This window comes from Pipistrellus kuhlii, unplaced genomic scaffold, assembly GCF_014108245.1.
Source record: "Pipistrellus kuhlii isolate mPipKuh1 unplaced genomic scaffold, mPipKuh1.p scaffold_m20_p_28, whole genome shotgun sequence".
NCBI lineage: Eukaryota > Metazoa > Chordata > Mammalia > Chiroptera > Vespertilionidae > Pipistrellus > Pipistrellus kuhlii.
In genome coordinates, this window is record NW_023425527.1 from 6,220,847 (window position 1) to 6,234,019 (window position 13,173).

Below are 13,173 nucleotides of genomic sequence, written 5' to 3' on the forward strand. Positions count from 1 at the left end.
TAGAGAGCAACCAAAGGACTTGAATGCATGCATATTATCATAACCAATGGGCACAGACACTGGGGCGGTGGGGGCTTGCCCAGGGTTGGAATGGCTGGGGAGGGGAGCACTTGGGAAAAGGAGGCAAGATAAAGGAGGCAAACAAATTTCCCTGAACATTAGCTTGAACTCCTGTGAGAATGCTTAAAGATGACCTGTTCACACACAGGCTATAATTTCAGAAGGAAATGGCCTTCCTTTTAGAACATAGTGCCTCTCTGGAGAATAATATGCACTTAAGGCCCCACACACATGTGCCTGCTGTCCCCCGGCATTAGGGGTAAAGGCTGAGGATGCCTTTGGCTTTCTTGCCCCTAGTCATCCTTGGTGAAGCGAGTCTAAGGCTTGCGAAGAGATTTTAAATTCCCACTAAAATCACTCTAATTCTTAAGTTCATAATTCTTAGAGTGATTTTACTTGAACCTTAGCCTCATCTTAAACCACCTTCCATAGTTTCATATTTCTAACAGTTTCAAAGTAAATATTCCATAATAATCAACAAGCTTACCATCATCTTTTTGTTGTACATGAACTACTTTCTGGAAACTGGTACTCACTACATTGTACACATCTAATGCAGCAGATTTCTTTGCAATTTGTCGTTTCAACAAATCTGGCAGACCGCTCATTAGAAAGTCACGCTTTGCTTTAAGTCGCACATCACAATCCTGAGATCTTTCGGAGGTATCTTGACTTTTAAGAAAATGATGTGAAAAGGAAAGCTAAGGTTATAAAAACTTTAAACAAATAAACTATCCTATATAATAAAGAGCTAATATGCTAATTAGACCAGACGGTGGAACAACCTCCAGGAACGACCAGAGGGTAGGGGGACGGGGCCACAAGACCTGAGGCAGCCAGGGCTGCCAAGGCTTACTCTTGCACAAATTTCATGTATTGGGCAAATTTCATGTATACTGAGCAAAAGTAACTTCACACAAAAGTTATATATAACTGAATATATATATTTAAAGTTTATGTAAAGCCCTAGCTGGTTTGGCTCAATGGATAAAGCATTGGCCTGAGTACTGAAGGGTCCTGCGTTCAATTCCAGTCAAGGGCATATGCCTGGGTTGCGGGCTCCCTTCCCAAGAGTGGTCATGCAGGAGGCAGCCAATCAATGATTCTCATCATTGATGTTTCTCTCTCCCTCTCCCTTCCTCTCTGAAATCAATAAAAATATATTTAAAAAATAATAAAAATTTATGTAAAGTTTTAAAACACAATACTAATCTATGGTAATAGAAATCATAATAGTGGTAACCTTTTTGTTGTGGCAGTGGTGGGGACAACAGAAAGAGAAAATAACTTTTCTGGAGTAAAATAAATATGTTATATCCCAATATAATGTACTTATCAAAGCTGTATATTTAAGATTTGTGCATTTAACAATATGTATTGTACATCAATGAAATTGAAATAGGAAAAACAAATAACCTGAATACATGATGTCCCTAAATTTGGTCTTCTTCTATTGTGCTATCCCTTACATAGACCAGAACTTAAGTGTTATCATTATACCTTATTCTCCCTACCCCAATTCTCATTAATCATTAAGGGTTTTTAAATTTATCTCTGAAATCTTTACCAACACTTGAGTCCACACTTCCATCACCTCACACCTGGACTCCTACATCCACTCTAAGCTTTCCTCTATTACACTCTTTATACAGCAGCAGAATTAATCCAGCAGTCAGATAAAACTTTCAAAATCCAGATGTCCATACTCAAGTTTAAAATTCTTTGGTTGGGATGGCACCCACTTCTCCAGCTTAATCTCACATTCCTCTCTCCTCTACTGTCTATGCTCAAGTAGCACTGGCATTCTTTCAATCTCCTGTATTTACCACACTCCATCTAGGTATAGGGACTATGCACAGACTGTTCCCTCTGCCTGAAACGCTGTTCCTTCCCCTGATGAACTCCTGCTTATCCTCCCTCAGGTGTCATTCAGTAAAGCCTTTCTTAATAAGACCAAATTTACTTAATACAAACTTAATAGAACTTTATCTCTCTCCTTCTTAGTACAAATGCAATATTTCATTTGCTGGCCCAATTAATGTTTAATTATAGCTTGTCTTTCTTCTAGAACAGTGTTTCCCAAAGTGTGGTACGCGTACCCCTAGGGTTACGGGAAGAGTTTGGTGGGGATATGCACTGCACCGTGTTTAGCTGCGCCTAATTCTACGTTCTCATGAGTACAAGGGGTACTCAGCATTACGAAAATTATAGAAGGGGTACACATATGTCAAAAGCTTGGGAAACACTGTTCTAGAATATAAGCCTCATAAGGACAGGGAATGTGTCTTGTTTTGTTTCCCATAATATTCCTACTCCAAAAAAACAGTGCCTCGTTTACTGAATAAGTTCATAATCAGCTTTTTTGGGTTTTTTTGTTTGCCTATTTATTTTTCACTATTTTGTCTAGAGATGGCTCCAAAATGTTTGCAAAAAAACAAGATCCTCGTGTAGCATTGTCATATTTTAAGTTCATCTTTTTAAAAAAAATATATTTTTAATGGCTTTTTACAGAGAGGGAGGGAGAGAGATAGAGAGTTAGAAACATCGATGAGAGAGAAATATTGATTGGCTGCCTCCTGCAAGCCCCCCTATTAGAGAAAACAAGATACATGCCCTCAACTGGAATTGAACCCGAGACCTTTCAGTCCACGGCCCGATGCTCTAGGAGCCAAACCAGTCAGGCTTAAGTTCATCTTTTAAAAATGTATTTATTAAAGCTTCAAATGATAATTTACATGCTTTCTCATCAAAGTAAATGAAAAAAAAAAAAACTGCAACATATTCCATAAAACATTTTGGCATTTAAAAATTTGTCCTGGACTGACCTGCTTTCATCAAAACCAAGGATAGGATCAGCTGTTTTATGAACTTTTCTGGTAAGAAATAAAGGAGCAATTTTCATTTTTCCTGAGAAAAATAAATACTTAGGTTAGTATTAATGTTCAGCATCTCTACTTTCTTCCAACTACTTTAAAATTATATCTCTATCTTTTTAAACTTTTAAAAAATGAATTTCTTTCAATTAAGAAAAATTCTATATAATGACCTAGTTCCTCAACTGGGTAATATCATTATCAGAATCTCTTGGAGAACACAATTTTTTTAAACTACAGATTCCTACAACCCAGTTCTAGAAATTCTTAGTTAATATGTCTAGAAAAGGAAATGAAGATTTAAAAATTTTTTTAATTTACCCAGATGATTTTGATGATTAGTCAGGTTTGGGAACCACTAACTTAACTAAGGATAAATAAATACACAGAAATGTGATAACTTAAGATATGGTCAGTTACCCTTTGTAAAACACCTCACTATATTATAACTTTACTCATAAAAATAGAAATAATATTTAATATAATTAAAATTAATCATTTATTTAGAGCAAGATATTAAATTAAAATGAGAGCATGCAGAATATAACCCCCCAAACATTCTAATGTTCATCATAAATGTTATCAAAATCTGATTACCAGGTTCATTTTTAGAAGTCTTGTTAGGTTTTTTCCCTAGCACATCATTTAGACACTGAAGTTTCTTCTGATTTGTCTCAGGATGCTTTAAAGAAGTAGGACTTGAATTTATTATTATTACAGAGTCCTAAGACAAAATAAGAAAAAACTTTCTTTAAAATATATCAAACAAGAAAAAGCTTGTCCATTACCACCAAACCACCAGTATTACATGAAATGTTGAAGGTTATTCTTTAAAAGGAGGAAGAGAAGAAAGAAGAAGAAAAAGAAGAGAAGGAGGAGAAGGAGGAGGAGAAAGAGGAGGAGGAGGAGAAAAGAAAAAAAATATGAACAATAAAAAAGAATCAGGCATAGAAAAGAAACATGGAACAAACTGGTGAATCTCAGAAGGAAAAGGGTGTAGGCGAGAAGAAATCAATCAAAGAACTTACATGCCTAAACATATTACCTATGGTCATAGACAACAGGGTAGTGAAGGCTTGGGGTGGGGTGCAAAGCAAGTGGAGGGGAGCAATGGGGTAAAAAAACAGGGACATCTATAATACACTCAACAATAAAGATTTTAAAAATAAAATGCCACTAAAATATCAAAAGGATTATAGTGCTAGAAGCCATATATTAATACAAGATAATTATATTAATAATTCCATCATTTCCCCATCATGAGACTACAAACTGAAAAAAATTTAAAAACTGCACCATTTGGGGGAAAATTAATAATTTTTTATATATGAGAAAGGGTTTTGAAGAAAGGAAAGCCCTAATGCAATCTACGAAGAATCTTGAATGACTTGATAAGGATTCAAACATTCTGTAGGCAAAAGAGAGCCAAAGACTTTTAAAGCAAAAATAAAAATTACATTCTTACTACCACCTCAAAACTACCTTACAATTTTACCTTTTAACTTCATAATGGTTTCCTTCTCCCACTCCAAAGAAAATAAGATGGAAATTTTTTAAAGAGAGAGAAGAGGGGGAGAGAAAAACATCAATGAGAGAGAAACATGGATAGGTTGCCTCTCGTATGCACCCCAACAGGGACTCAAACCTGTAAACTTTCGGTATCTGGCATTCAAACCAACTAAGCCACGCTAGTCAGGGTTAGGACATAATTCATACCAATAAATATTTGTAATACTTACTTCTGTGTCTGACATTTTCTTCCCTTCAGGAAGAATCTGACGCCTAGATGAACGCCTTAAGGGTGTCACTATTTCTTCAGCAGCTTTTGACCTACTAATGTGTAAAGCTTTTGCTTTTTCAATCAGTTGTTTCGCTTTTGATACATTCTTTGAAGTACTGCTTGCCTAAACAAAAATTTGAAACGTTCATTTAGATCTCTGGCAAACATATTTTATTTAAAAAAAGAAAAAACAGAAAAGGCAAAACCATACAGACAGTGGTTGCCAGGGTTTAGGGGCGGTGGCAGGAAGGGATGAATAGGCCAGGCAGAGAAGAGTTTTAAGGCAGTGGAACTATTCTGTATAATACTATAATGGTGGATATATGTCGTTATATATTTGTCCAAGCCCACAGAATATATCAGAACACACTAAGGGCTATGAATCCTAATGCAAACAATGGACTCTAGGTAATGATATGCCAACATAGAGTCTTCAATCTGAACAAATGTACTACTCGGCCCTTTCCCCCTCTTCTTTCCCCACAGGAGTGCGTCTCCTAAACTCTAAGGGTTCCCAAGAGACTTGCAACCAGGGAACCATGGGCAGTGGCAGCTCATCCCAGACCAAACCCCACTGCCCCAGGGTCCTCTTTTTTTTTTACTTTCTAGAGAGCCAAAGCAGCCCCGCCTAGGCTCTCTCCTGTTCCTTCTGGTACCCTAAGCCCTCTCTCATTTCATTATCCACTTCCTTAATACTGAAAATAAAAATAAAACATCAAAAAAGCACAAATGTACTACTCTGACATTGATAATGGGGGAGGTTATAATAAACTTTGAAATGTCATGTTGAGAACTTTATTACTGAATCACAATTCTAAGCAATACACAAACAAGGCACAGTCTTTCTATAATAAAAGTTGAATAAACTTACAGTTAATTGGGTTACTGCTAAACATCCTATAATGCACAGGATAATCCCCCACAACAAAGAATTATCCAGCCCATAATGTCAATAGTACCAGAAATAGTACTATTTATTTCCAATCTACAGAAATAAACCAAACATTCCATTATGACCTAAGAGTAGCCTTAGAGAAAAATTGGAATGTAACCCTCAAAGCCTACGGAAAGTAAATTAGACTCCCCTTATCAATTGCTTTCATCTCACAATTAACTATCTTAATGTCTTAACAAACTAACTCAAGGAATAAAAAAATAGTGGAAAATAACATAGGGTTGTAGTTAACATAACCAGCCGAAGAAATGTGTGAATCTTCTTACAGTGTATTACTTCCAATAATAGTTGTTATTGTTGCTTATAAGAAAATAGAATATCACAGGAATCCCTAATATTTCAATTACCTTTCTAGTTTGATAGGTAAAATCTCCACCAGTTGCTTCAGATTTCTTGGAACTTTTCTTAGATTTCTTCTTAGATTTTTTGGGAGTACTAATTCTGGTAAATTTCATTCTGGGGGGAAAAATTCAGAAACATTTTCATTATTATAATGTGTAAGAATTTCAATACAGAAAAGAACCAACTAGGGCTCCAATTTCTGGACAGTTCTAAAACAGAAAACACTCCATTAGTTTCAAATTACTAATTCAAAAGTAAGTCAAACTCAATGTTAAACTCGCAAAATAAATTGTTTATTTTAGAAATCATAAGTTTTACAGAATTAGCCCCTAAGATCACTCTTACATTAGCCAAAACCAGTATGCAAGTATAGACTTCATAGTGTATGGCCTGTTTACCCAAGAAATAAATGATTTATTTTTAGTCTCGTTTGTTAAATGCATCGAATTCATATTTGAAGACTATTTCATTCAGCAACTGTTAACAAGAGTTTAGAGCTCATCTAAAATATATCTAGAATTCTTCTAAAATCATGCCTGACATGTAGAAAATGTAGAAAAGTAGCATTTTTGACACCCTCTTTTATTGTCCTTATAAATCAGCTGTGTCCTATGAAAAAAATACTACTCTCAAATGCTTATTTTCCTTCCCAACTAATAGTACATGCATAATACTTGAAACTTTAAAACAAAAACAAAACTTTACCTTACCTAATAGGACTCTCTGAATCAGAAGATATTGTGATTAATTCCGCTGTATATAAGCTATGCTTTTCTGATAACTTGGATGCTCTTGGAGTGGAAGCCTTCACAGAACATATATCTTGTGCATCTTCAGAATCTGTACCTCCAATGATTGTCACAATAGATGTCCTGTTACCTCTTAGAGATCTCCTGGTTGATTTGGGTGTAAAAACATTTACCAAGCTGTCTTCAGTTTCAGCTTTAGGATATATTACCTTATCCTTAACTGGTGTGCTAGTTTTTCTTGAAGACTTATTATACTGAGAACAAATCTTTAGAGGGTCATCATTTGCTCTATCTTCACAAATAAAACTTGCACTGCTAACTAGTGGGCTGTCTTTGAAAACTCTTGTTTTCTTTTGTCTTAAACTCATCCTAAGCTTATTTTTACTTTGTTTGCCTTTAAAGGAAAAAGTTGTTTCCCTCATTTGAGGATTTCCCTCTCTATTTTTACCTGAAGTAGCACCAATATCTAACATTTTCTTACCCTTTTTCTTTAGCTTTTGACATTTCTCCTTAGGAAAACTTCTTTTATGAGAGTGTGCCTGTGAACTGCCTTTATCTGAAACCATTTGGTTATTAGGGTTTTCCATGATTTTTTTAGAATTACTGTCTCTTTCTTCCTCACTTGACGATTTTTCATCGGGCTCTTTCTGTTTGTCAGACTTTTTTACTCCACTTTTAAGTGCATCTGATGCTGGCTGCCTAAATGCTTTCATAAATTGCTGTCTTTCTTCTGGAGTGCATTTTGGTTTCACAGCTTCAGAACTTGCAGCCTCCAGTACTGCCAATTCTAGTTCTTCCTCCCGTATAACAACATTAGACTTTCTTTTCTGAATTGTCTGTTCATTCTCAGGATCAGACAGACTACTTTCCATTTCCAACTGCTTTTGTTTCAAGAAAATTGAGGGTATTTTTCCTGTCTTTTTGGGGGGAATAGGGTGAACTTGTGCAAGAACAGTAACTGTCTTAAAGGGTGCTTGCTGGGAAATGTCACAGGTTTCTGGATCACTTGTGCAACCACTTGTGACTCTACCTTCAACGGTTTCAGAAGGAACACAAATTGACATTGGAGAGTCTGGGATCTGTTCCAGTTTATTTTCCTTGTGACTTCTTAAAAATTCTTCATACGAGACAGTGATTGTACCATCATTTAACTGGGCTGGTTTAGTTATATCATCTGTAGTACTCTCGATTTCATTAATTAGGGAAGGAATTATCTGTTTACTATCTTTACAATCTTTTTTAAGGAGGTTTAGCTCCTCTGCCAAGGGTAGACTTTCTGATAGATCTATTATCTCTTGACGCTTCCTTTTCCTCAAATTTTTACAATCATTTTCTGTGGTCCCTAGTTTAGGATTTACTTTCTTAGAACTTCTCTTGGAGGCCACAATGCTTGACTGGTTTTTGTTATCTTGAATACTTTCTGCAAGTATTTCTACAGGTTGCGTGTGTGAAACAAAAGTACTACTCTCCACAACATCATTATTTAAACTAGAGTCTTCTTTGCTATCATCACTATTAATTTCAATTGGAGATTCATTTTCAGGTTTAATATTACTTAGTTGATGGGATAAATTAACTGTCCTTCTTCTCTTCTTAAACTCTATATTTGAGAACATTTCCAAAGGTATTTTACCGTCTTTGCCAATGTCAGCAGGCAATGGTGCAGATGATTTTATCTTGCACTCTCTTGCTAACTGAGTCTTCTCATTTGTGGGTGAAGTTTTTCTAAAATAATCCATAATATTACTGGATTTTGGTGGAGAAAAAACCCTGTCTCCAGTCTTCTCTACTGGTGATAAATATTTTGTAATTGTTTCACTGGAAGATCTGTCATCATCCCTCCTTCGCTTTTTGCATGCCTATCAATTTAAAAGAAGATTAAAAAAAATTATTTCAACAAAATAATACAAAATATATATTGTAAACATGGATCTAATATTTTACGTAATTAGATGTAAAAAGAGCTTTAAAGTCAAACCTAATTCAAATCTCAAAATGACATCATCTTATACCTTTACTATAGACATATTATCCTTCAATAAAAAGTTTCAAAGCCACCATATCTAGGTACAAATGTGTTCATTTCTATTGGCCTCTGTTTATTATTTGAATAGTACCACCCACCTCACAGGATAAGTAATGAGCATGCTACATAAAAATATGTGAAGTCTGATGCATGGTAGGAACTCTACAAATATTAATTCTGCTCCATTTTCACTTTTTAAGTTAAAAATAAACAAAATTTCTACTTTTTAAAAAAATTGATTTCAGAGAGGAGGGAAAAGGGAGAGAGAAAGAAACATCAATGATGAGAGAGAATCATTGATCGGCAGGGGATCCAGCCCACAACCGGGGCACATGTCCTCATCAGGAATCAAAGTACGAACTCCTGGTTCTCAGGTCAATGCTCAACCACTGTACCACACTGGCCGGGCCAAAATTTCTACTTCTAAGAAGCGGGTACATAGTGAACATCCCTAGGAACCCAAAATTTACTAGCAAGTAAAAATTATGTTGAAGGACACTTTCCACAAATAAAACTTTTCAGTGTCTTAACTGCTATTAAAACAGTATTGCCTGTATCTTACATTATTTATTACTCACATATCAAGATGACTATAATGCTAAAAAGTTATATTTTTGTTGGTCATAAATTAGTAACTTACAAAGCTCCATCATTCTTTTCTTTGATTTTATCTTCCCTCAGTTCATTTGTTAGAATAAATTTGCCAGGCTGAAGCTGGTTTGGCTCAGTGGTAGAGCGTCGGTATGCGGACTGAAAGGTCCCAGGTTCGATTCCGGTCAAGGGCATGTACATGGGCTGTGGGCACGTCCCCGGTAGGGGGTGTGCAGGAGGCAGCTGGTCGATGTTTCTCTCTCATCGATATTTCTGGCTCTTTATCGCTCTCCCTTCCTCTTTGTAAAAAGTCAATAAAATATATATATATATTTTTTTTTTTTAAAGAAGAAATTTGCCAGAATAACAAGAAAAAAATTAAATAAATAATGAATGGGTGCATTATACTTCTATAAAAGTAAAACACATTATAAAGCTATCATGATTAAAAGCTTATTGCTGATGTACAAAGGCAAGCAACTTAATGAAGCAGATTAGAAAACCAGAAAAAGGCTCTCCCTCCTTTCCCTTCCCCTTTTCTCCATACTCCCCAGGCATGTTACCATTAGCTTCTTCATTCCCAAGATCCCTTCCTTTACCTGTATAACTTGTTTCCTAAGCCCATTTCTTCTAGAAACTATTTTTTCTATCTCTGTAATTTAACCAATAAATGTTTTCTTACAAAAAAAAAAATATATATATATATGAAGAAAATATATATATATATATGAAGAAAAATATAACAGAAAAAGACATGTAAATTTAAGTATGTGATAACAGTAGCATTTAAGTTAGTGGGCAACGAAGCAGTTAAATGGTATTGGGACAAATTTCTCACTATTGGATAAGCAATATAAATTATAGGCTTAAAATTGCATGTTAAAATTTGCCTGGCCTGTGTGGCTCAGTGATTGGGGGTTGACTATGAACCAGGTCTCCGCGCCATTGCTGGTCAGGGCACATGCCGGATTGCAGGATCAGTCCCCAGGGTGGAGTGGGCAGGAGGCAGTTGATCAATGATTCTCTCTCGTCATTGATGTTTCTATTTCTCTCTCCCTCTTCCTTCCTCTCTGAAGCCAATAAAAACATATTTTAAAAAATTTAAATGATAAGTGTATTTTTAAGAAAATGCTAATAAATTTTATCATTATTATTACCCTGAGATGGTACTAGTGCCACAATACCATGGCCTCTGGAGTCCGGCAGATATAAGTTTAAGAGCTCGCCCTGACATCTACTGGTGAGGGACCTTAAGCAAATTTAATTTGTAACCTCTCATCTGTAGAATACAGATAACAGTACCTCATCACAAGGTTGATATTAAGTAAAATAATGTATATAAGGCCCTTTCCCTTAAAATACTAAATAGTATCACTGTTATGAAATAGGCTCTCTAAGCAGGGTGCCAAAAGCAGAAACTGTAACAAAAAGATTGATAAAACTGACCACAAAAATAAAAAACTATGTAATTCAAGTACCAAGTCCTTCTTCACACCTGAGACATAATGAGCAACTACCTAGATTTAACAATTATGAGCATAACAATGATTAGTAACTAGACAAAGTTACTTGATCCTAAAAAATAAGAGTACAGCATAGGAAATATAGTCAATAATAGTGTAATAACTCTGTATGGTGCCAGGTGGGTACTTGAAATATGGGGCGGGTGGGGGGAGAGGGGGAAAGTTAGTTGTCTAACCACTATGCCTGAAGCCAATATGAAATTATACTAAACGTAAACTGTAATTAAAAATAAAATTTAAGGCCCTGCCAGGTTGTTCAGTTGGTTCGAGTTCATTCAGAAACACCAAGATTGCCTGATTCCAACTCCCATCAAGGCACATATAAGAATCAACCAAATGCTGAAACCGGTTTGGCTCAGTGGATAGAGCATCAGCCTGCAGTCTGAAAGGTCCCAGGTTCGATTCTGGTCAAGGGCATGTACCTTGGTTGCGGGCACATCCCCAGTGTGAGGTGTGCAAAAGGCAACTGATCAATGATCCTTTCTCATCAATGTTTCTAACTCTCTATCCCTCTCTCTTCCTCTCTGTAAAAAATCAATAAAATATATTTTTTAAAAATCAACCAATGAATGCATAAATGAGCGGAACGAACCAATGCTTTCTCTCTCGCATTCTCTCTGAAATCAACAAAAAACAATTAAAAATAAACACCCCAGTTAAGTAAGTGGACATACATCTTAGCTCCCTTCAAGGATATTAGTATGCATACTTCAGTTAGAATTATGCTAGCTTGAGGTGAAAGGCGTAAAAATATAACAACACTCTCCTCTAAGATGCTACTTCAAGGCATTCCACTCCCTTCTTAAGGACAGCTCGTGTATTTCACTGATAAATTTCACTGGTAAGTTGTGCATTGCACTGAGACACACAAAAGAATAACAGTATGCGGTGCTATGACTCCTAACTGCAGTATATGAAGCTCTAGAGAGCCACGAAAAAAAAAGACAAACACGACGATTGTTTAAAGCACCTCGTTTGATTCTTGTAGTGACATTCTAAGGACATTCCTAGCACAGGTGGATGGATGGCGCAGGTGGACTCAAAGATCCTTTTCAACGCTAAAGTTCCAAAATCCCTGATCACCAACCGAGACTTCATCCCAGGATCCTCAGTGGCATTTCACAATCCAAAGCATCCAGTTCCACCAACATTTCAGGATCTGGGAACTGGCCAAGGCATCCTAAACCCTCCCTGGCCTGTCCCCCGCAGACATCTCACAATACCAGGGCCTATCGCAACTTAAAGACAACGACAGACCCCAGCAACTGTTCCACACAATGTCACCACCGCGGGGCCTCCCTCTTTCTGCCTCAAGGATCCAGAGTCGCGATCCCCTTTCACCCGCCCCCCGCAGACGAAGGGAGATACTCAAGTTCACCTCAATCTCGTAGCCCTTCACCGGAGGGGGAGCAGCCGCCGCCGCCGCCGCCATGGCCAGGACCCCCACCATGCTCCCCGCTTCCCGGAATCCCGGCTCCTAGGACCTGGTGCGGCCCGGCCTGGCATGCCTGAAGGAAGCCATGGGGGCGGCCGGCTCCCGCAGGAACGAGGCGCTGGGCCGCGGGGTCCGTCTCGGACTCTCGGGCGCCCACCCGCCCCGATCGGCCGCGGAGGGCTGGGCCCAGCTCCCAGCCGAGTCGAACGCGGGAAGAGACGGTGAAAAAGCGCGGGTAAACCAGGACCCTAGGTCGCGGCCGGTGATCGCGGGGCGCCCCCCGAGTCGGGCACGGGAGGCTGGGCGCTCGGGACGGGGACCCCGGCGGGGAAAGCCAGCCGAACACCGATCAGACCCGCGGGCTTCGGACGGACTTCTTGTCAATTGGGTTTTCGCGCCCTCCGGGGCGCAGGGGGCGGGGCCTGGGATTGTGTCTGGAGGCTGCGCGGACGGCGAGACCGGAGGGCCAAAATACATCCTGGGCGAACTCGCAGGCGCCGGAATTTCCCTGCCGTGAAGTTAGCGGGGATTTTGAAGATTCGAACTTCTCACGCCCCGTTTCACCGATGAGGACCTGATTTCACTAACAGATCCTCATCCGTGAAAGAATTAAAACCCTAGACTTTTGACGACCCACGTTATCCCCTATTTAAATGTATTTAAAAAATACAGAAAACGAAATAACAATTGATTGTAATTCCTCTCGCACGGAGTAAAATGTTATTTTGGCAATCGCCTTTCCTCTCGATACGCCCATTTGGGGTCAGATATGGGACTTTTTTCTTTACCTTTAGGTGTTTCTTGCTGTGGATTTCGTCCTCGCGAGCAGCTAGGAGCCC

The 13,173-nt window shown here is 38.1% G+C and overlaps 1 protein-coding gene across 2 annotated transcripts in view; it reads right to left on the reverse strand.

Annotated features, from left to right (window-relative positions):
- The window catches only part of ATAD5 (ATPase family AAA domain containing 5), a 35,953-nt gene extending 23,169 nt beyond the window's left edge, over positions 1–12,784 (reverse strand). Inside the window, exons 1-7 of one of the 2 annotated variants that reach the window (XM_036454211.2) lie at positions 12,278–12,784; positions 6,721–8,618; positions 6,016–6,124; positions 4,673–4,837; positions 3,531–3,657; positions 2,886–2,967; positions 548–732 (exon numbers count right to left, since the gene is read on the reverse strand). In XM_036454211.2, coding sequence (XP_036310104.1) covers positions 548–732; positions 2,886–2,967; positions 3,531–3,657; positions 4,673–4,837; positions 6,016–6,124; positions 6,721–8,618; positions 12,278–12,349 — 2,638 coding nt within the window. In that variant the 5' untranslated portion in view covers positions 12,350–12,784. The remainder of the gene's footprint in view (positions 1–547; positions 733–2,885; positions 2,968–3,530; positions 3,658–4,672; positions 4,838–6,015; positions 6,125–6,720; positions 8,619–12,277) is intronic. The other variant, XM_036454212.2, reaches the window with a different exon arrangement.
- Between the last annotated feature and the right edge of the window lie 389 nt (positions 12,785–13,173).